A 21,996-nucleotide genomic window follows, 5' to 3' on the forward strand; every position below is an offset into this window, starting at 1 on the left:
ACAATAATTATGGTCAAACACGCACGTCCATGGACATAAACTATGCACTTTGATTAATTGCGAGTTGTGCATGTGTCGGTCATGTATCTTGTTGGGTCGTCCGTAGATTTTTTTTTTTGTTTAAATTAATTGTGAGTTGTGCATATGTTGGTCATGTATCTCGTTGGGTCGTCCTTAAATAAATACTTGGAAAAATATAAAAAAAGTCATAAATCTATTGCATTTGTATCGGTTTAGTTCTAAACCTTTCAATTTGACCAATTTAATCATAGTCCTTTTTGCATTGTTATTAATTCAGTCCATCCGATCAATTTTGGCCGGAAATCACCGACGTGAACATTTTTTAAGAATATGTTTTTAAGAGCGGCTGTCACTAGCCAAAGCCAACGTTTAAGGGGAAAAAAGGAAAAAATAATTAAAGATAATTTTTAACAACAAATATTATCAAAAATATTCATGTTAGCAATGGCCATCCTACGTGGCACCGCTGACGTCCACGTCGGCGATTTCCAGCTAAAATTTGCCCGGATGGACTAAATTTATACTAATGCAAAAGAAGTTTATAACTAAATTGGTCTACTTTGAAATGTTTAGGATTGAGTTGGTATATATACAATAGGTTTATGACTTTTTTTTTATACTTTTCCCAATAAATGAGTGACTGGAATTTTCTTAAGGCTAAGAAACTAATGGGAATGTTTCGTTGAATAGCGTAGATTAAGGTCTTGATTGAATATTTTGCAATATTGATTATGTATGATAAGATTTGAATCCAATTAAAAAACGCAAATAATTTCGTCAAGAAGAATGTTCTTTCCACAGCTGTAGCCAATAAATTAGTAAAGAGAAGTTGATACTGAACTCTTAATCGAAATTCCAACTATTAGCTTGTCTCTGACTTTCGCATGAGAACACAAATCCAACGAGAGATTAAAGAAGACCAGTCGCTTTAGCTTTTCATTTCCAGCTGCACAAATCATGCCGTTGAATGTTGATGGCATGCTTTAGGATCTAGCAAATTGCGAGGAGGTTTAGGTAATTAGAGCGTCGTTGTAACTTCTCTTCTTGTGACGTGTCGACTTAAGCTTGTATCGTTTTCTTCTTTTCCATTTGTTTCCCAAAAAACAGATAATTTAAAAAATATTTTCCTTAAATTGATCGCTTATATCTTTTGAAATAATTAATTCATAAAAAAATTAATTATCGACAAAATTTTATTTTTTTACAATTTTCACGGATGATGAAAATATTTTTCTTTCATTCATTTTAATAAATGATTCAGGGTTTTTTTTTTTTTTGCAATTTAAGCCTCCTTTTGTTCCGCATGAATAGCTATATTTGTGATATGTTCATTAAGCAAACAACAAGTAAGGCATTAGACTCTTTGGAGTTATGAAAAGCTGTACTAAACACAGCTTACATAAAATCTCACATGAAATTCTCGATAATTGTTGGCGGATCATGAAACACGAAATTTCCCTTATGCAAATTTTCCAGAAATAAAATAGTTATCTCCCATGCACGACAATTTGAATTTTAAGTTACTAGATGAAAAACAATAAGCTCTTGGGGCAAGTTAAAACAAATCCTCATGTTAAGGCCATTAAGGATTTTATCCGGAAATGACTTTACATATTGATTACTATGCGTTCGTGAAAGATTTCACGTATTTCATATGATAAAAGGTCAAATGTTCAGAAGCCGAAATTAAAAGGAGTTGTACAAAGCGAAAAATACAAAAGTCGTATTGTAATTTGATATTGATGTTGTGCTTAAACTACGATGCAATTTAGAGGAACTTTTGCGTGCCAAATATTATTATTTCCATTCTGATGAATAATGCTGTTAATTAAACAAATGGATAACAAAATACTGAACATATATAGACATAGAAACGAAAAGACAAGTCAAACACAATCTGCCAAGCCAAATCCTGCTCAGATATCTGTGAATAGAATGAGTAGGCAACAATCACCAACAAGAGCGAGTGGGCAACAACCTGGGTTCCGACCGGTAACGGGTGAGGAAGCGTCGTGCAACCTTGGCCCCTGTTCGCGTTGACTCGACAAGAAATATGCAAAGCAAAGAGCCAACAAAAGGGCAACGACACCGGGGCCGAAGATGTTGCCATCACCACACGCGCACGAACATCCCGCTCCCCGTCACCATCCTTCTGAACCGGTCCTTCTACGCGGCTTCCCAGTGCGCCCCATCGAATCTTTCCTTATTGCTCCACCATTATTTCTTTTTTCCGACGATTCCACTGAGAAAGACATCCACCTCCCATTTTCTTTGTCGATGCCATCTAATCTAATTCCCCACCTCTTGTACCCGTTCGAATTATGACTGGCCGTGACGAGAAGGAAAAATCCCTGTAAAATTCCCTAAATTGTGATTACACAATATAAGATTATCGGCGAGCGAAAGTAATATAAAGTATTGGAAAATAGTAAAATCCGCATCAGACTTAATTCCAAAAAAATTAGTGTTTCATTCTTTTTGACTTTTGAGTTTTGATTGATAATCCCTTCTTAAGGGGCTTACTTTTGCGATTTGCAATCGCTTCCGAAACGTGGGGTCGTGCAAGGGGGAACCCCCGCACGGGGGCCCACCCACCTCCCTCCCCAAAAGGGCGAAACCCAACCATGGGCGCTTACGTGGACCAATCAGGATCCGTCGATCTCCCTCCGTGGTCTCTCCCCCATGTGCTTCCAGGTGGCGAGGAACCTTCTTGCATACGGGCATTTCCATCTCTGCACGATCATTTCCCCAAGAAACAAAGAAAGGCCGTACTTAACGCGCGAAATCTTGTCGTTTTTCCATGTTCGACGTGAATGAATAGAGCTGTACAGCTAGGGATGCGATGAGCTAAAGGATGATTTCTAGAATCGAGTTTCGTTGCCTTCGGGCCTCGATGTTTGACTCCGGCCTTACTACGTAATTAAATAACGTTGCGTTAGGTAGGGTTTGCCATGTGGGGGCAAAAGACACCATCGGTCGAGATCAGAATGAAAGTAAGTAGCGATAATATCTAACTGGCCCAAAATAAACAAGAAGAAGTGGTGGTGCCATACTTATCTTGGGCGGACGGTTTTTATCCTTTCACTCATGCGGGGTCCATTCGTAAAAGACCGAGACAGCGAGCCAGCGGCTACCTTAGAAATTGTAATTTTCTTTTGATATTTGTGTACCCGGTATAATTTTAATTCAAAAAAAAAAATAATAACAAGTTGAACCGTCGAGATATCCAAACTCGTACGTGAATGATCTATGACTCCATTTGTTTCGCTCACAACGAGTGATTCGTAAATTTTTTTCAAAAAACCATCGCTTAAAAAAGAGAATGAACGAAAAATATTTTCATTGTTTATGCAAATGTTTATACATAAATTATTATAGATAATGAAAGTATTTTTCATTAACTAATTATATCAAATGATATAAAAGATCATTTTTAGAAAATTATTTTTCAAATTGCTCATTTATTATGAAACAAACGAACCTTTGGATTAAAGGTTACATGGAATACGCTTTCGCCCGGCAAATCATGGATGGCTTGATGGAACGTATATCGGACGGCTTTTTATGTTTCGCCACACAATAGCAACGAGAAAGGTGGCCCCGAAAGCATTAGGTCCCGACAACTTTGACCGAGCTCGATGTATGCATTGTGATTTGAAAAAGAGGGGGGAAAATAAAGCATGAAAGTGATGAATTTGGTTGCAGGCTCCAACCCAAGAAGTTAATTGACCCAGTCACCGGTGCCCACTGCCCATGCGACCAGGGCCAAAACGAGGGTGCGCCCGGTCCTCTTCGTTGATGTTTACAAACCTTAACCAAACAAAGTCGTGGTCTCTCCGACAAAAGCAAGCGGCTCGACATGTCACTTTATGCGTTTTTCCTCTCATTTGCTTTCATGACATAACACGGCACCAAACGCGAAAGGAAGATCACGTCTCGTTCGAGATCGTGATCATATATACATACCCGGTCTTAATTGGTCCAATCCCAACCAGTCATCCCACGAGAAGTACTGAGGATGTCTCATTTATTGTCTAAAAAGAAAAAGAAGCACCGTAAGATATTGCTAGATAGGATGATATAGAATGACAATGTGGTAATCTAACCACGAGATATCTATCACTTAGTTGTACAAAGCCCGTTGATCGTATGCGCCGTGATTTTGATATGTACCGATAACGATGAATATAGGCTCTCGAGAATATAAATACTCTATCGGAACTTTAGATTGTTGATTTTGTACTTATTAATTCGCTTTCAAGAGCTAATTTTCCATTAGACTTGTCAGGTACGCACTAACGCATAGCATTTTGATCGCTTTATACATCAACCACCGTAGGTGATTGCATCGAGCTTTTTTATAAGGTGCTTTGGTCCACGTTAAAATAAATAGCCATTTGGAGATGTGGATTGTCCCGGAGCTTTGAAAACTGGCCATAGCAATCCACGATCAACAAACAAATGAGGAAAATGTTGAAATTTCGAGGCATTATTCTCGCGATAGAAATAGCAAGTTAAAAATTGAACCGTCAAGAGGGTTCCGCTAACAAAAAAACCCTCTAATTTACTATAACTAAGTGAAAAATCACGCTAGGTGTAAAACCGTAAAGTCAAAAAAGGACCACGTCCTTCTACATTCGGGGGGCCTCCATCCGAGCATTTTCATGGGTAAAAAGGGAAAAGAATCAATCACCTGTAGTTATTTATTGAATTTCTCATAAATAAAACGCCGTTGAGAGAGCACTCTGAACAGGCCGAGCGAACTAAAACCAGCTGGCTCCAGCCGACAGGAGCCGGCTCGTTTACTTGGGAACGCGTAATAATTAGACCGGCAAACGAAACAGAAGCCCCAGAAATTTTTTCCCTTCCCAATTTTTTAAAACTCCGTTCACCAAGTTTGCCTCATAAAAGCCAGCTTCCAAAGTTTCAACAGCTACTACTAGTACTAGGCCCCTTTCTCCTTCCTTTCTTTCAGCTCGTGGCTGGGCGAATCTCACACCCATCTCCGACGGAGAGTACTCGAGGAATCAGCAGCTCCGGAAGTTGAAGAGCAAAGCCGCCGGCGACACTCTCCAGCAATGTGTACCTCACGCGCCGCCGTCCTGCTCTTCTCCCTGCTCGTGAGCTCGGCCATATCAGCTCTCGTCTCTGCTCAGAAATCTACCACTACTCCATGGCGAACTCTATCTGGTAACTCTCTCTCTCCCTCCCCTCTCTCTGTATCTGTCTCGGCCGCTCCTGGCTGAGCATGTTCAATTTCTTTATTGGATTGAGAATTTGTCCGAGCTGCGTGTCATTGCTAGGCTTTGATCTCGGAAAAAGGAGGGGGAAGAGAGTGAGAGAGGACTAAATCCGAACAAGAATGATGAAATCTCTCAGCTGTTCTTCCTTCCCGCATTTCTAATTTGTTTGGCTGGTTACTGAGCTGAATAATTAACCTAGTCAGTCCTAGCTCGATCTTTCTGCATCTGTTGCCTCGGTTACTAATTCCGTACGATTGCATTTCTTTGCTCCTCCCCCTTACTGATTTCCTTGGTACACGCTCTTCTCTTCGGATTTTAGAGTCATTTTCAGACAGCTAGCGAAAATCGCGGGGAATTTTTTGCCAATTACGCGCTCTTCAGCTTTTAAACCCATGGACGTTGACTTTGTTTAAGCGGATTCTAACTTGTGGCTCTTTTCCTTTGACTTAGTCGTCAGGGGAACATATTCAAGAGCTTGACTTGAGTATCTCGACGAGTTTTGGAAAAGCGAGGCCCGCGGAACGGTTAAATCGCAGTCATTCGCTCTCTTGTCTTTGATCTTTCGAACAAAATGATCCTTGAGCATCGCCTTTGTTCTTTGGAGAAATTTTTTATTTGAATTGGTTAATTAAAATGGTAGAACGATATAAGGTCTCCTGCCTTGAAAATTACAGTGATGAAGCAAAGCTTGTGAGGTCATTGGAAAAGAGCTAGGGAAGACTGGAATTAATGTCATGCGACCACCTTGCGTCCTAATGTTGTTACATCTACCCTAATGTGATTTTCATGAAGTATTGGTCTCAGTTTTCTACTTTGGTTATGCGGGGAACTCATGCAAAGTCCCATTATTTCACGGTATTTCTCCTGTGATCTGATCTTGAACTTTCATTGTGTTGTGTGCAATGCTGTCACCGAAAAGAACTATGGGCATGGCCTTTGCTTTGCTTCTTTTTTTCATGCGTAAGCTGTCCCCTAAGATAAGCTCATTACAATATTATCAAGCATTGTTCCACAGGGAAAAAAGAACCCAAAAAAAAAAAAACACTTGTAGGCACTTTTAGTTTTGAAGACACTGTCTGCAATTATCTTTAGCTATTAGCTTGACATCGGCAGAGATTTTAATTTCCTTTATCAACTTGCCCACTTTGTTCATTGAGGCGTGTGTGGCTTGGGAAGATTTCTTCGCGGTGTATGTTAGATGCTTACTAGTTCCTTTCTTCTACAGGGAATCCACCATTAGTCATTGCAAGGGGTGGATTTTCAGGGATCTTTCCGGATTCTAGCTCTGCTGCCTACAGTTTGGCATTGATGACAAGTGTACCTGACGTGGTATTGTGGTGTGACGTCCAATTAACAAAAGATGGGGCTGGCATATGTGCTCCAGATGTCAAGTTGGAGAACTCTACCAGCATTGCAAGTCTTTTCAAGGATATGGGTAAAACATACTCTGTTAATGGTGTGCCTACTCAAGGATGGTTCTCCATTGATTTCACCCTGAATGACCTTGCTAACATTGTCGGTAAGGACAAATTCATCTTAAAGCTTGATATTCCACCTTCTCCTCTGTATCAACTAAAATTTTATATTGACATTTTTCATTTCTATTAAGTATGTTGGGTGCTCTATATGTGGATCTTTTTCTTTACCGCCTACCCTGCCCCCGGGGGGGGGTGGGTTGACTTGAGACTCACTAAACCGATTCATGATAGTAGTAAATTATCTTTTGTTAAATGGTACTTAAGGTTATAAATTTTCTCATGCCTCAAAATCTCTGTGATCTCTGCACAGTAATTCAAGGAGTATATTCTCGAACTTCTAAGTTCGATGGCAATCTCTTTCCAATATTCACAGTCCAAGATGTGGTCAGTCAGTTGAAACCACGACCACGTGCATTATGGTTGAATATTCAGGTAAATATTCAAGAACATGTTGTCCAGAGTTATTGGTGCCTTCTTCAGCTATTCTTGGGTTGACAAACCTCTTTTCATTTTGCAGCATGACATGTTCTTCACGCAACATAACTTGAGTATGAGAAGCTTTGTGATTTCCACGTCTAGAAGTGTAGTTATCGATTATATCTCATCACCAGAGGTGGGCTTCTTAAGGAGCATTGCTGGACGAGTCAGCCCAACCAGGACAAAGTTGATCTTCAGGTTTATGGGACAAGATGATATTGAGCCTTCAATCAAGCAGACATATGGTTCTCTGTTAAAGAATCTTACGTTTATCAAGACATTTGCTTCTGGGATACTAGTACCAAAGGTTTATATATGGCCTGTTGATGTCAATAACTACTTGCAAGCTCATACCTCTCTTGTATCAGATGCTCATAAAGCAGGGCTCACAGTTTTCGCAGCTGATTTTGTAAATGATGTTCCTCTTAGCTACAATTACAGTTTCGATCCTGTGGCTGAGACTCTATCTTACATCGACAATGATGCATTCTCTGTAGATGGTGTGCTCTCTGATTTCCCGATAACTCCATCTGCAGCCATTGGTAAGTCTCCTTTCATTGATTAAGCACATTACTAAGCTTGTTTCACATATCTTTTAATACATCATGCACTATTTTGTATGTCAAATCTTGTGTAGTGATCATAGTTGTTTTGATGAGTAAATGTATTTCTTAAGCCTTTCCTCATTTTAAGAGAGATGTTGAACATATGGAGGTCATGTTTTTTTACTTTGCATACACATTTATAACCTACTTTCTCTGTATATGCTAACTTGTTCTTTCATCCTGCAGACTGTTTTGCTTATCCAAGCAAAAATAGTTCGGGACAAGGTATGTCTAATGATTCAACATGCGGATGAAAAACGATTTTTCTTTGCTCACAACCTAGGTATTCCCTGGTTGTGTTTAAGGTTTTTGTTTAGGATGTTTGGATATTCTAACATCCAATATTTTCAATTCTCTCAGCTATGCCATTGGTTATTTCGCTCAATGGGGCAAGTGGGGATTATCCTGGTTGCACTGACTTAGCATATTCACAAGCTATTTCAGACGGGGCTGACATTATTGACTGTCCTGTTCAAATGTCGAAGGATAGGATTCCTTTTTGCTTGAGCTCCATAAATCTTATAGGTAGCAGTAACGTTGCAACAACACAATTTCGTGACCGTATGACAACAGCTCCAGAGATTCAGTCAGGGCCTGGGATATTCAGTTTTAGCCTCAACTCAAGTGAGATCCAGCAGTTGAGACGTAAGTTTGACATTCAGTTTTGAATCTGCATGTTCTCTACAGCATTTTGCTCCTCCTCTATCTTCTTCTTCTTCTAGTATGATTGTCATGGTTTAAGACCGCTTTACTTAGATAAATGTGATCAACTAAATATCCTGTTGAGAGGCATTGGTCTTTGTGAAGGCCTCTTTTTTTGTTCATTTCAAGCAATCTCTTGTCAACCTTAAATCAATATACCTGAGTTCAATTTGATGAGCAATTATCAACTCATGTCCTCTTCTGCAGAAACTTTTGATGATTAAACGTCTCTGTTCTGATTTTTTTGTTAATATTGTTGCAGCTGTAATTGCAAGTCCATTTTCGCAGTACAAAATATTCAGAAATCCAGCCAACAGAAATGTTGGAAATTTCCTATCGTTGTCAAGTTTTCTCACCTTGGCAAAAAATTCTTCATCCATATCTGGTGTCTTGATCAACATAGAGGTGAGATTCTGTTCCACAATTTGCTTTGTATATTTTCATATATTGCATATCTTTGCCAAAGGACAAATCTACAAATCTGTCATTTGGTAACGTGTTTACAAAGTTAGTAATGCAATAAAGAAAGTTGCTAAGACATTTCGAAAATTACCATCACCTCTTGAATATGATAAATCCTGACTTCAGCTCAAGGATAACTTTTCCATGCTCACTCTTTGCACCATCAAATATTTTTGCGGAAGTTGTGGTAGCAAGTTTTGGTCCACGTCCAGGGAGGACACATGAAATTTATGATTCTTCTTAACCGATCCAAATCATCATTTCTCATGAAAAGTGCATACCTTTCTAAAAGATTGTTTGTTAGATATCTGATCACTTTGAGACTTGCTATATTTGGTGCGATCTGCATGTTGATTGATCTGGCCTCATATCCCCAAAAGTAACCTTTTGTTGGATTTCCTAGATTGCATATGTGCCACACCAGTGGTTCAAATTGAATTTTAAGTCTGTTTGCTCGCGTCATTATTTGAAGTTTGGAGCAATCAGTTGGAGGCAGGTTTCTTGCGGTGTGAAACCCATTCTTACATCTAATCCTTTGGCAGTCTTATTGCACATGGTAATAGTTGCACATCATATAGAGATAGTACAAACTATTTTACAAGTAGAGGATTTGAGCTTGTTGAAGCGGACACATGTTGGAAGAACACCAAACATACTCATTGACCCATGAAAAGCGTCTTGCTGTGTACTGTGCCATATACTTGAGACAACTTGTATGGTGCAGGAGATTGTGTGTCCATGCCATGGTAACCTATTTGGGCCCTTCTAAATGTTGAGAAGTTTTTGGACAAGCAGTTTTGGTTGTCTTGATCTTGATGTGCTGTTTTTCCTTTTTCTCTAGAACGCTGCCTACCTTGCCAAAGATCAGTCATTGAGCATAACTGATGCTGTTCTTGATGCTCTGAGTAAAGCTGGTTTCAATAACCAGACAGGGAAGAAGGTTATGATTAAATCCACCAACAGCTCTGTTCTGATGAAGATCAAAGAGAATGCCAATTACGAGCTTGTGTATGAGGTTGATGAGAACATTCGTGATGCCACTAACGCTACTGTTCTGGACATAAAAGATTTTGCCGACTCTGTGGTTGTCAAGAAAACTTCTGTCTTCCCAACAAATGAGGCTTTTCTTACTGGTGTCACAGATGTTGTGACAAAGCTCCATGCCTTCAAGCTTCCCGTTTATGTGCAAACATTCAGCAATGAATTTGTGTCCCAAGCATGGGATTTTTTCTCTGATGCAACTGTTGAGGTGAACTCTTTTGTCATGGGAGGCGAAATCGATGGTGTGATCACTGATTTCCCCAAGACTTCTGCTTCCTACAAGAGTAAGCAACACATCCATTTCATAATTTTCTTCTGTATGAGAATTTTGTCCTTGCCAAACGTTTTATCGACAGAGGAATTGTGAATCGACTTGCTGCAGCGATTATAGGAAGACTCTTAACGTTCATTTATGTGCAGATCTTACACATCATATATTTTCAAACTAATTGTTCAAAGTAATGAGTAAAATCAAAGCGTTTGAACTTTTATTCGGTCCGGTTATTCCTATTTAGCGTATTGCAAGTAAAACTGTCCTTAGCAGCGTTTGAACTATGTAAAGGTAAACAGTTCAAAGTAATGCCACCTTCTGTAACAGCATTAATCTAATGATTCTGAACGTAGCGATATGGAGTTGGAGCTCTTTTGTGTTAAGTTTTCTTTGGTGACTGATAATGATGGTGCGGGAAATGCAGGAAACAAATGTTTAGCCTTGGGCAGCAAAATCCCTGCCTACATGAGTCCTGTTCAGGCTGGCAGTCTCCTGGAGGTGATACCTCGTCCAGTGTTACCACCTGCTCAAGCTCCATACCCTGTCCTGACTGAGTCGGATGTTGCGGAGCCGCCATTGCCAGCCGTACAAAAAGCATTAGCTCCCACTGCAACTGATGGGTCCACTGCAGAAGCGCCATCACAGGGGAAAAGTGGCCAGCCTAAACTTCCTGCTGGTATCTTGCTTTCGAGTGTGGTGATGCTCCTCGTGACCTTGTTTCTACTTTGAAATTCTATCTGGCAACTGGTGACTCGAGGCCGTATTCGATTTTGCCATTTCATTAAGCGGATTTTTGACTGTTCTGGAGGTCTTACTTCCTGTTTATGGAGTCAACTATTGGAGCTTTTCCCACTTTTGACTTGAAGCAGTGAATTGCATTCCTTTCTTCCATGGATTAGGTAGATTCGTTCTTCTTGTAATCCACAAACTTTTTCCTCTGAGGTACATGGTTATTTCTCATTCCTCTTTCTCTTTCTTTCATTTCCTTTTTGTAAAGGGATCATTCTCGTGTAATTAGTATTGTGAGCACCGATTGTTTTAGCCCACTATTTTGCATTTAATTCGTCATCTGCTATTGCAGCTAACTTTCGCAATTCTCTTGTCTGTTCAGTTCAATTAGTATTCCTGAGGAATGGTTTCCCTTCTTTTTTTAATCCCATATGAGGTGAAAATCCTTCACACTACGAGTTTGAGTATGGATTTAATGATTCAGCCAAAAGAAAGGAAAAAGAAGGGCAGAGTTGGTCTGGTAAAATGCATTGCGCTTGACAATGCGGCTAGATTGTGACAGCACCAAGCAATAAAAGCAAAAGACTGGCGGGGAGACATAAAGTTGAAGATTCCTTCAGGAAATGAGAATCCTGGGTTTTGAATCAAAAGTTGGTCACCCGTTTCATATTTGAAGTACTCATTCTGTAGATGTGTACACTCTGCCCCCCGTGGGTGAGAGAGTCTATGGTCCTGCTGTTCAATTGACTCTATCTATAAAATAAACAGTCCGTATGGTAAAAGTCCGACCTTCAGAACACTTGTCAGCCCTACAATATTTTTTCTTTCATTTTGGGATAAAAAGCCTTGATTTTGGCCTACTTATTGAGTAAACGATTAAATAATGCTAAAAGGGCCAGTTTACATAATTCATGTATGAAAATTGGCTCTATATTTTCTTGTTGGGTACTTTGAACATAATTAATCTGCATAACCACCCATTTTCATTTTGTTAACTCTTTGAATTTGCAAGTCGATTTTGGTATCTCAATGATTTTCATCGTATGAGTGAATTTAGATAGTAAGCACTCTCAGCACATCCGTTAAAAAAAACTAAATAGCGAAATGTCATAATTATTCGAATTTTTACCTTAAATATATTTAACAAGCAGCGTCAACGTTAAATGCAGAAAGCTCGAGAGTAAACAGCAAAGCCAACCGAAATATATTCGTTGTCAATTGTAATATTTGGGAACTTAAATCAATATTCCGTTATTAATAACCAAATCAACAGAGATCATCGGACTCAACCACTTCAATTAGGTGTTCAAACTTGTCGGGGGATAACAACTCGACACCTGGCAGTACACCATTCGTTGAATCTATAGGACGCGTTGAACTAAAACTCCTCCATGACTTTCCCTTTTTGATCACCACCGGCGAGCGACCATCAACAAAACGGAAGGGGAAAAAAGGGGAAAAAAAATAAAATAAAAGCACGGAAGAAGAAGAGTTTCAGAGAGCGCAAGAGCCATGAACATAATGCGCTCCAAAACCTTTCTCATCCTCTTCCTCGTCAACTCCTTCTCCATTTACTTCTTCTTCCACGCGCAACACCGGAACGGCTCTACCGACCACTCTCTCTCGACGGAGAGCCGCTCTCGGCAGCCGCAAAACCGCCGCCGCCGCCACCTCAAGCCCTGGCTGATTCTCCCCTCGTACCTCCCCTGGTCGCAGGAGGCCGCGGCCATTCCCCTCCGCTCCTGCGAGGCCTACTTCGGCAACGGCTTCACTCGCCGCGTCGACTTCCTCTCGTCGTCCTCCTCCGCCGTCGAAGGCGGGAGGAGGAGGCTGGTTCCGGTGCTTCTACAGCGAGACTCTTCGGAGCTCAATATGCGAGGGAGGGAGGCTGAGGATGGTGGCGCAGAGGATTGAGATGTCGAGAGGAGGAGAGAAATTGGATGACGTGATCGGAAGGAGAGAGGAGGAGGAGTTGCCGGTGTTCAACGACGGTGCGTTCGAGATTGAAGGAAGTGGGAGGGAATTTGGGTTGGGGAGAGGGATAAGTAGGAGGAGGATGGTGACTGGTGATGATTTAGACAGGTATGTTCCTGCAGGCGATGTATTGCGGCACACCATGCGGGAATTGATTGGATCGATCCACGTCGTTGGGGCCGCGGAGTTTCAGTGCGATCAGGTCAGGGTTTCGTAATCATTTCTGGAACCGTTGATTCTCCGTTTATGTGTAGGGTTTGCAGATCATGCAATTTTAGAAACTAAAATGCTTCTATATATGGACTGGAATGGGATGTCTCTGAGGTTTATGCTCGTCATGTCTTGAACTCGAGTGGTCTTTCTAAAGTGGTTCGTTTGTAATGTGGAGAATTTGGTCGTTTTCAAAGTCAAACGTATGGAATCAGAATGTCGTTGTCTACAGTCTTCACATTTGGGAGCTAATAATCTTGTAAGGAAGGTCGGCAAATGTACTGGAGCTCCAGTGGTCTCCTAATTCCAGAAATTTAAGCAGCAATGCAGGTCGGATTTATGAGGGGGTTGGAACTAATATGAAAGGACCAAACACTGGAGGGATACATGTGATGTTTGTAGAAATTTGTTGCCTAAACCTATGAGAGTTGCTCTCCTTTCTCCAATTGACACCGTATTCGTGACATACATTACCTTGTTGACAGTGGATCGAGGAATCAACACTTCTGGTCACCCGCTTTGAGTATGCAAATCTATTCCACACTGTGACTGATTGGTACAGTGCATACGCCTCTTCTAGAGTTACTGGATTACCTTATCGACCTCGTTTGGTCTTTGTGGATGGCCACTGTTCGGTATGTGTGCTGCATTTCGAGCAACCTTAATTTATAAAATCAATTTACTTCCATTGCTTATCACTGCATCTTCAGTAAATAGCTCCTGCTGTTGGTATGTGCTGTTTTGATCAGTGAGCATAGTTGTTCCCAGCCATGGGCCATGTTATAACTGATTAAGATCTTCTCTACCTCTGCTTTTTGTATGTAACCATCTATTTTAGAGATCTGTCTTGACCTACTTCTTGGGATTTACGAATGTATCTTGCAGACTCAATTAGAAGATACATGGAGAGCATTGTTCTCAGGCCTCAGATATGCCAAAAACTTCAGCGGTTCAGTTTGCTTCCGCCATGCTATTTTTTCTCCTTTGGGATATGAGACAGCTTTATTCAAGGGACTTACTGAAGAGATTAACTGTAGCGGAGCATCTGCCCTTCATCTTTGGAGAAACCCAGATGACCAAAAAACTGCCCGATTATCTGAGTTTGGAGAAATAATTAGGGCAGCATTTGGATCCTCAGTGCACAAGCAACGATTGGAAAAGCCGGTCTCTGTCCATAACGTACTCTTTGTGAGGCGTGAAGATTATCTAGCCCATCCTCGTCACGGAGGTAAAGTCCAATCAAGGCTAAGCAATGAGCAAGAAGTTTTTGATTCCTTGCAGAGCTGGACAGCTAATCATTCTGGCTGCAAGATAAACCTCATCAATGGACTGTTTGCCCACATGCCCATGAAAGAACAAGTCCGAGCTATTCAGGATGCTTCAGTCATCATTGGTGCTCATGGCGCAGGTTTAACGCATATAGTGTCAGCAACGCCCAAAACTGTCATTTTGGAGATCATCAGCAAAGAATACAGGCGTCCGCATTTCGCTCTGATTGCCCAATGGAAAGGATTGGAGTATCATGCTATCAATCTCTCAGGATCGTATGCCATCCCATCTGTTGTTGTCGGCCGGTTCAGTAGCATCATGAAAAGCCTCGGATGCTGAAGTACATAATTGCGAAACGTTGTTTCTCGTTATCTCTAAATGGGAGAGTGGTAGCCTCCACTTCGGGGCCCTTGTTTCTGCAGCCTGCTTGGCCAGCTTGCAAACCTTTTGAGTTCGATCTTTTGCATGTGGTGCACTGCATCAGAAGTTGGGCATGATGCTTCCTTAGGGGAAGGAGGGCCATATGTTCTTTCAATAGTGAAAAGCTCCTCGAGGAGCTGTTGGAAACGGAGCAGCACGTATTGGCACTTGCCTTGCAGTGTTAGAGGTATCCTCATGGCAGTTCATCGAACTATTAGCAAGTGCACTGAGAATGCTGCGGCTGCAACAATACAATTACACGACTAACTACAGTGTACATTCAGGATTGACTTGTACGGCTATTTATCTCTGTACAGCAGATTAAGGTTTGTGTTCAATTAAGTTGTATAGCGAGGAGGAATTTCTCTGTGGTTGATATGAAGTTGATTCAATCCTAGTTGCCGAGGTTTGAACTTTGAGCATCGACGGAAATTTTATGCATCCTCTGCTAGGCAACATGAATTTTCAGACTGATGGTTAGAAATCATTGTGGGGGTACTTCTTGTATAAGTGGGCCGTACCAAATTTTTGCTCTCATGTGCAAGCTTATGGTACTGTTTCGCCCCCAGAAAGTGAAATATGTTCCCACAAAAGATTGAATTTGGTTTTTTTTCATGAAAAGGGATTTTGCGTTGATTATGGATAGGAAATGACTTGGCTCATGAAAAAAAATTTGAAGAACACCAATGATCGTTATCTTGGTCCATAATGACCCTCTTCATTTGACATTTTTTATTGCTGTATCCTCCCCAATTTCTCATGTCCAACACTTGGTCAATCATACGGCAATTGGTGCTCCATAGACTTCGTTGCTTGGCCATGACGCTTGGCGATTACAGTGTCTGCTCGTTATGGTCCTTTTGCATTAGTGTTAGTGTCTGCGTCTCGTATGCCTATTACCTTGTTCATCAAACCTTTGACTAATGATCAAGCCTCGTTAGTCATTGATATAAATAGGTATAACCCAATCTTAGGTGTCAATAGGAATATCTCGAATAAGTTACAGTCAAAATTTGCAAAACCTCAAATTGACAATACTACGACAAAATTAAAGAAAATAAACATTTCACGAGACAATTTGCAAGCTTAAAACAAATTAAATCTTCAAGTATAGTTGGAGTTAAAATCCTTTTTCACCTTGTTGCGCTAATTTGAAGATGTCAAATCCTATCCTCGATTTAAAGTTTTCTTAAAATGCTAAAGCAAATGCTCCATGTCCTTCTTACTATTTCAACTTGCTTTTTCGTGTCATAGATAAATGAGAATACTCCAAACGATAGTTTGAAATGTCTTTATTTTTTCAAATATGGTTGAAGGATAACCTTTTTATTTTTCAACTTATTGGGGTTTTTTTTTTTTCTTTTGTAAAATAGGTATAACCCGATCTTAGGTGTCAATATGAATATCTTGAATAAGTTATTGTCAAAATTTGCCAACTAGAAATTGACAATACTACGACAAAATCAAAGAAATTAATCGTTTTCATGTGATAATTTGCAAGCTTATTACAAATTAAATCTTTAAGTATAATCTTTTTTCACCTTGTTGTGCTAACTTGAAGATGTCAAATCTTATCCTCGATTTAAAGTTTTCTTAAAATGCTAAAGAAAATACTCTATGTCCTTCTTACTATTTGAACTTGCTTTTTTCGAACAAAAAAAAAAATTACTTTTTTGTGTCACAGATAAATGAGAAAATTTTAAATAAAAATTTGAAGTATCTTTATTTTCTCAAATAAAATACTGAAGTAAATTTTGTTTCAAATAATGATATAAAGTGCCTTTGTTATCTCAAATAAGATATTGAAGTGGTCATGTAGGTCCTAAAAATTTTTTGACATCACCGGCTGATCAAGAACATTTTAGTCATTTATTTTTTATTGAGAAAAAGAAGGAAAAGAGAAACAAGGGAAGGATACGGTTCAAAACCATAAAAGCACCTGCTCTACCTTACCTATTCTGTTTCCAAAAGTCCTGCTGCTGCGCGGGCGAACGATCTACAAATCTTTAACATCACGGTGAGCTTTGAACACTACGTCTCTTCATACTCTCGATCAGGTCTCTCGGGTGACGATCCGTTCGATCAGTAATGATACCCGAAAGGTTAAAAGCAGATTCGTCTTCATGCCCTCTACATGCTCGACAAAATGCCTGAAAGAAATGCTTAATTTCCTTCCGAGAATTGGCTTTCTTCAATGTTTCTGCTCTTTTTTTGCTCCCTTTTCTAACTGACAGTCGCTTTAGTTTGGGCGGATTTTGTAGTTCTTTCCCTTGTGAAAGACACTTTGATGAACTTACCCAACAATAATTACAGACACGAGGCAGAAGAAAGCAGAAACTATCCCTTCCAGAGGAGCTTTTCCCTACCATTTATACTCACTATGCCTCAGTTTGATTTCTTCTTTTTCGTTATGCCCAGAAATAATCGAACGAAATGGGGTTTTGTTATCCCTCCACTCCGAAGAAGATGGCGATGACGGCTGGAATGTTCGGTGCGGGAGCTGGCCTTTTTGCTTACGGATTGCATCTCTGGTACGTTAACATCGCCCCTCAGCGGGCCCGTATCCAAGCTCGTAACGAGTTCGTGAAAGAAAGATTTAGACAAAAGTACGGGAAGGAAACTGGCCGATTCTGAGAGGTATGATATACTTTACATGGATCGGGCGAGATTGGTGGAACGGTTTTTCTTCAAGGATCTTAGTTAGCATTTCAGAATCAGTTTTGCTTCCTGGTTGATTACATGAAATGTTACTGCCGGAGTAGCCATCCAACACAATACCGATCTGTCCTTTTACCTTGTTCGTTTTCAGATGGAAAGAATGAGAAAACACAATGGCATGTGGAACTGGAATAGAATGAGTATTCTCTTTCATCTCGCTAGCTTTTTGATTCATTCTCGAGTTCATCGGTTCGAGAATTGCTGTGATCTAATACGTAAAAATACGTAAAAGCAGATTCTTTACAATAGACCAAATCTGGCTTGCTTGTTGATAGAGTGACTAAATGTCATTTCTTGAAATCATTCTTTTGATTCGAAATCGTGGTGCCTGGTCATGGTCCGAATGAAAAATGCAACTTCATTCAAGAATGAAATTCTATTGGAATTGTCCATATCCAATTCATCATTAATGCTAGGATGCGTGATCGTTTTTCTTTGTTGAGCTGAAAAGTGGATGAATAAAAAGGAGCAAAGTGCTGAGTTGACACAACCAGACCATCAACTGAGAATTGGATTCTGTTGGGTGCTCGGATGTTCCTGCAAATTTCTTAGCAACATCATAAGAGTCGCACCGCGTTCTCAGGAAACAGGCTAATGCTTTGTATGTTAGAAATAAGAAAAGAACGCTGTTGTTGCTTAATGGACGAGCATTTACTGTTCAATCAAAATGCATGATCTAGCTCTGAATCTATATGCCTGCGACTCTGTTTTCTAGGAGATCTGTGTAGCGGAAGATCCTAAATTTGAGACTTTCTACACTAAAAATATTCTCTTAAACGAAGGTATTTGTGCTTTTCTTCTCATGTAACTGCACTAGCATTCAAGTAACGCCTTTTGATTTCGCCTGTTTTAGCCTATGCTTTAAAAATTGCTTCAATACCACGATTTTGAACGAGAAGAAAGATTTTAAAAAATGACAAATCTATTCACTCTATCAATAAGCGAGCCTAGATATGATTTAAGGATGGCAAACACAGGTACCATATATAAACATGTATCAAATAATAATCAACCATCACAAAGCTCATGAAATTAACACCTAATATTACAAGAACAGCTATAGGTAAGAACTTTTAAAAGATCGATGGCGACCTTTTCGGCTTTGAGGTTGCATTTTGCGCAGCTCCTTCTTCCTGGGGATCTTCTTCATGCAGAACTCCAGCTCTCTGCCTTCCCACATGCATCCGCCAAGAACCGATCCATCATCCCATTTAATCCACTGGGGTAAGTAAAGGAAAAAAACGAAAACTGTAGAGAAGGATCACCATTGTAATCGATGCTCAAGTTCTATTAAATCAAATATTAATGGGCTAAAATCTAAAAGACCTTCCCTTGACATTAATGTTAAACATACATGAATAGAGGAGCATCACACATGCTTTCATATTTTATGAGTACATCCACTATATAGGCGATCAAATTTCGTCCTTACATTAGAAATGATTTTAATTGTATGGGTATTCTTATGGATTTCCGATATTCGATCCTCATAAATTGGTGACCGATAGATCATAAAGAAATAGATTTGGATCATTCATCGAATGTATATGGAATGTTTTAAAAGAATTTGGTAAACTACATTACTAGCTGACCTTTTTTAAATAGTAAATCGGCCTTTGGAGGCCAAGAAAATCTACTTAATCACACTACCTGCAGTCGGCGGACAATGAAGAAAAACTCCTTAATTACACCGCCTGCAGTGCAGATTCCCAAAAAAGGAACAGGCCGAAGCCGAAAGGGCAGAGGGAGACACGGAGGGGGAAGCCATTTCTTTGGAAATATCATACGATCCTTCTTCTCCAACAGTAAGTAGACATCTGAGAGAAGGAAAATTCATCAGCAGCGGCATAAAGTAAGAAAGAATCTGGAATCCTATCCCATTCTCTCCCTCCGAAGTATCCACACAGCTTGCGAACAAGGGACGATGGCCGTCCTCCTTTTCTCTTGAAACGACTCGCCTCCTAAATCCCGCGATATCGCTTCGAAATCGGAATTTCAAGCTGCTAACGACCTCAAAGTTCCAACCTTCGGAGCGAAACAGTCATGGGTCTCTACTCGTTTTGCTTGTGGGGCTCTCAGATTATGCCCATCAGGCACCAGCACGAGCGTGTCGAGTTTCCACAGTTCAATGGAAGAAAAGAATGCGGCATTGCTTTCGAGCTGTTGAAGCAGAGGCCTTGCCCTTTAAAGATTCGTGTGTCTTGCACGCCCGAGCACGTTGATTTTAAAGAAAGAACGAGCCCAGATGAGGTACACGCTGTTATTTGCTGATTCATCCTGAACAGTTATATGAACTGTGCAGCTTGTGTTTCTGTGAGCTGGATTTGATATTGGAAGACTTGCCTCAATTTTGGAAATGACAGTGTGCGGCAATCGCAGAGTGTAATGTTTATTTGTTTTTAGTCCAGTCTACATATCAACATCAATGTCTGTCTCAAATTCATGATAATACCTCGTAAAATTTTTGCGTTGCAAATTTGATAGTTCAATTCGACCATGTCGCTAGAGATTGCTGCTATGGCCGATTTCAGTGCATCGCAGTAAGATACGAGTGTTTTGATATTTACTTCCTCCGTTTGCTTGATAGGTGACAGGAATGCAAGCATTCTTTTGAATGGAAAGTCCTCATTTAGCTTGTCTATATATATTTACCCCTGTCGTGAGGAGCAGATATTACCATGCGACACCTCCTGTTTTAAAATTTCTGTTCTCCTCATGATAGTCCCCAATCTGTTCTTCTCTTTGTTGTAGCAAGAGTATCTTCTCTACACATTGCTTGGAATTCAGAGCAGATCTTGCAAGTGGCTTCGACTGTCCTAATAATGTGCTCATGTTGAGTGCTTTACAGAGTTAAAACGACCTGGGAAGCTCACACATAGTTTTGTTCTTTGAAAGGTCAGGAAGGAAATACGACAATGCTATGACCTCATCCACCGGCTTGGGAGGGGAGTTGTTTACTTGGGCTCTTCAAGGATGGGGTCTGATCACAAGCATTACGTGCAGGCAGTGGAGCTGGGTAAAGAGGCGAGTGGCTTTCACTTACTATTCCTCCATAATTTCTGTAGTGAAATGGGTGCTTTAGTTTGTGGATTTATTGGCCAAACCCTTAGTTCGACATAATTGAGCAAGCAAGCCACATTACAATGCCCTATCGTCCTTAGGAGGATCTGACGAGTATTAACATTTACAAACGCAACAGATAGCAAAATTTTTGGACTGTACTTCTTGGTCAGGGGCCGGTCCTGGACTCATGGATGCTGCAACCAAAGGCGCTCTAGAAGCAGGAAAGCCGGTTGGTGGGTTCAAGATAGGTAAAGAAGCTGGAGAATGGACTGCTTCCAATTTTCATCCATACCTACCTTCGGAAACTTATCTTACTTGCAGGTAATGTGCTACTCCTCTTTTCCCGGTTACCCTAATAAAGACTTCCATTTAGGATCACCAGTAAAGTTGCATTAGATATTTATTAATTCCTCAGTAAAATTCCAGGTTTTTCTCTGCAAGGAAACATGGTTTGGTGGATGCTGTGATTAGGACCAGCAGTTCCGACAAGACAGCTGTAGTTGCTCTGCCTGGTGGAATTGGCACGCTGGATGAGGTGTTTGAAATTCTGGCTTTAATCCAGCTTGAGAGGATCGGATCTGCTCTTCCGGTTCCCTTTCTCTTGATGAATTACGACTCATTCTATGCAAAGCTGTTGGACTTTCTTGATGATTGTGAGCACTGGGGCACCGTCTCCAAAGGAGAAGTCGGGTCACTGTGGAAAGTCTGTGACAGTAACTCTGAGGCCTTGACTTACTTATCCGAGTTCTATGATCTCCCTCTGCAGGGTAAACCCGGGCTTCAATTTGGAGTAAGTACTATGTCGGGAACATCTTATTAGTTACTGTTTATGGACAGGGAAGTTCAAACCAGCATGTTGTAATGATAGATTGGCCGAATTGTTCTCAAGGAACTAAACCAAAAACGAATGCCATCTTCCTCATCAACCCATTCTATTCCTTGTCAATCGACCATAGATCCTCTCGGCTTTGGCATAAACTCTGCTTATCTTCAACAAGATTCGAATACACATGAGAGTGACAACCAAAATGAAACGTTTGCTCACTGCATCTTCAACGAAAAGGATTAGAGAAGAAGACCCTTTAGAAGCCATTGTTTCGCTTAGAAGTACTGTCTCCGAGTTGGATGGATCTTCTAAATTCTTCCAATGGTTCCTCCTTGTAAGATGATCTTGGAAATTGATGCAACACCTGTTCTAGTTTCTTTGCTTTGCTGAAGCATTTTCTGTCCTAATTGATGTAATAGCAGTTAAGAACAGCCAAGCCATGTTTTCTTTTCTTTAGCAACGGCAAAGAGAGTAGATAATGAGTTTT

General features: G+C 40.4%; 4 protein-coding genes and 1 long non-coding RNA gene across 5 annotated transcripts in view; 4 read left to right on the forward strand and 1 right to left on the reverse strand.

Annotated features, from left to right (window-relative positions):
• Nucleotides 1-3,390, reverse strand: part of LOC115734147 (protein ENHANCED DOWNY MILDEW 2-like) — a 22,630-nt gene extending 19,240 nt beyond the window's left edge. Inside the window, exon 1 of the mRNA XM_048273932.1 lies at nucleotides 3,386-3,390. The gene's annotated coding sequence lies outside the window, so the exon portion shown is untranslated. The remainder of the gene's footprint in view (nucleotides 1-3,385) is intronic.
• LOC115741213 (glycerophosphodiester phosphodiesterase GDPDL3) lies at nucleotides 2,194-11,385 on the forward strand. The gene is made up of 11 exons (XM_048273934.1): nucleotides 2,194-2,202; nucleotides 4,763-4,766; nucleotides 4,986-5,211; nucleotides 6,490-6,775; nucleotides 7,042-7,174; nucleotides 7,260-7,761; nucleotides 8,011-8,049; nucleotides 8,185-8,469; nucleotides 8,789-8,931; nucleotides 9,830-10,313; nucleotides 10,725-11,385. The coding sequence occupies exons 3-11, from the start codon at nucleotides 5,100-5,102 to the stop codon at nucleotides 11,027-11,029; spliced, it is 2,289 nt and encodes a 762-aa protein (XP_048129891.1). The 5' UTR covers nucleotides 2,194-2,202; nucleotides 4,763-4,766; nucleotides 4,986-5,099; the 3' UTR covers nucleotides 11,030-11,385.
• A 1,048-nt stretch (nucleotides 11,386-12,433) lies between these two features.
• LOC115741327 (beta-1,2-xylosyltransferase) lies at nucleotides 12,434-15,020 on the forward strand. Its single transcript, XM_030675232.2, is given in 4 exon segments — nucleotides 12,434-12,840; nucleotides 12,842-13,205; nucleotides 13,699-13,848; nucleotides 14,099-15,020. Coding segments are annotated over 4 exon segments (1,536 nt in total). The 5' UTR covers nucleotides 12,434-12,541; the 3' UTR covers nucleotides 14,822-15,020.
• A 1,774-nt stretch (nucleotides 15,021-16,794) lies between these two features.
• Nucleotides 16,795-17,794, forward strand: LOC125313847. The gene is made up of 2 exons (XR_007197522.1): nucleotides 16,795-16,919; nucleotides 17,321-17,794. It is a non-coding gene; the product is annotated as an uncharacterized LOC125313847 (long non-coding RNA).
• Nucleotides 17,795-19,377: 1,583 nt separating this feature from the next.
• LOC115739581 (probable cytokinin riboside 5'-monophosphate phosphoribohydrolase LOGL10) lies at nucleotides 19,378-21,534 on the forward strand. Its single transcript, XM_030672744.2, has 4 exons — nucleotides 19,378-19,870; nucleotides 20,516-20,644; nucleotides 20,820-21,004; nucleotides 21,110-21,534. The coding sequence occupies exons 1-4, from the start codon at nucleotides 19,664-19,666 to the stop codon at nucleotides 21,501-21,503; spliced, it is 915 nt and encodes a 304-aa protein (XP_030528604.2). The 5' UTR covers nucleotides 19,378-19,663; the 3' UTR covers nucleotides 21,504-21,534.
• The last annotated feature ends 462 nt before the right edge of the window (nucleotides 21,535-21,996 follow it).

This window comes from Rhodamnia argentea, chromosome 2 (assembly GCF_020921035.1).
Source record: "Rhodamnia argentea isolate NSW1041297 chromosome 2, ASM2092103v1, whole genome shotgun sequence".
Lineage (NCBI taxonomy): Eukaryota > Viridiplantae > Streptophyta > Magnoliopsida > Myrtales > Myrtaceae > Rhodamnia > Rhodamnia argentea.

What these genes read in the sequence shown, in the direction of transcription:
- LOC115741213 (XM_048273934.1), top strand. Translation starts at nt 5,100, where the DNA reads ATGTGTACCTCACGCGCCGCCGTCCTGCTCTTCTCCCTGCTCGTGAGC. An exon ending in TCCATGGCGAACTCTATCTG is followed by an intron (nt 5,212 to 6,489) that starts GTAACTCTCTCT and finishes TTTCTTCTACAG; the next exon opens with GGAATCCACCATTAGTCATT. An exon ending in AACTCCATCTGCAGCCATTG is followed by an intron (nt 7,762 to 8,010) that starts GTAAGTCTCCTT and finishes TTCATCCTGCAG; the next exon opens with ACTGTTTTGCTTATCCAAGC.
- LOC115739581 (XM_030672744.2), top strand. Translation starts at nt 19,664, where the DNA reads ATGGGTCTCTACTCGTTTTGCTTGTGGGGCTCTCAGATTATGCCCATC. An exon ending in CAGTGGAGCTGGGTAAAGAG is followed by an intron (nt 20,645 to 20,819) that starts GCGAGTGGCTTT and finishes CAAACGCAACAG; the next exon opens with ATAGCAAAATTTTTGGACTG. An exon ending in GAAACTTATCTTACTTGCAG is followed by an intron (nt 21,005 to 21,109) that starts GTAATGTGCTAC and finishes GTAAAATTCCAG; the next exon opens with GTTTTTCTCTGCAAGGAAAC.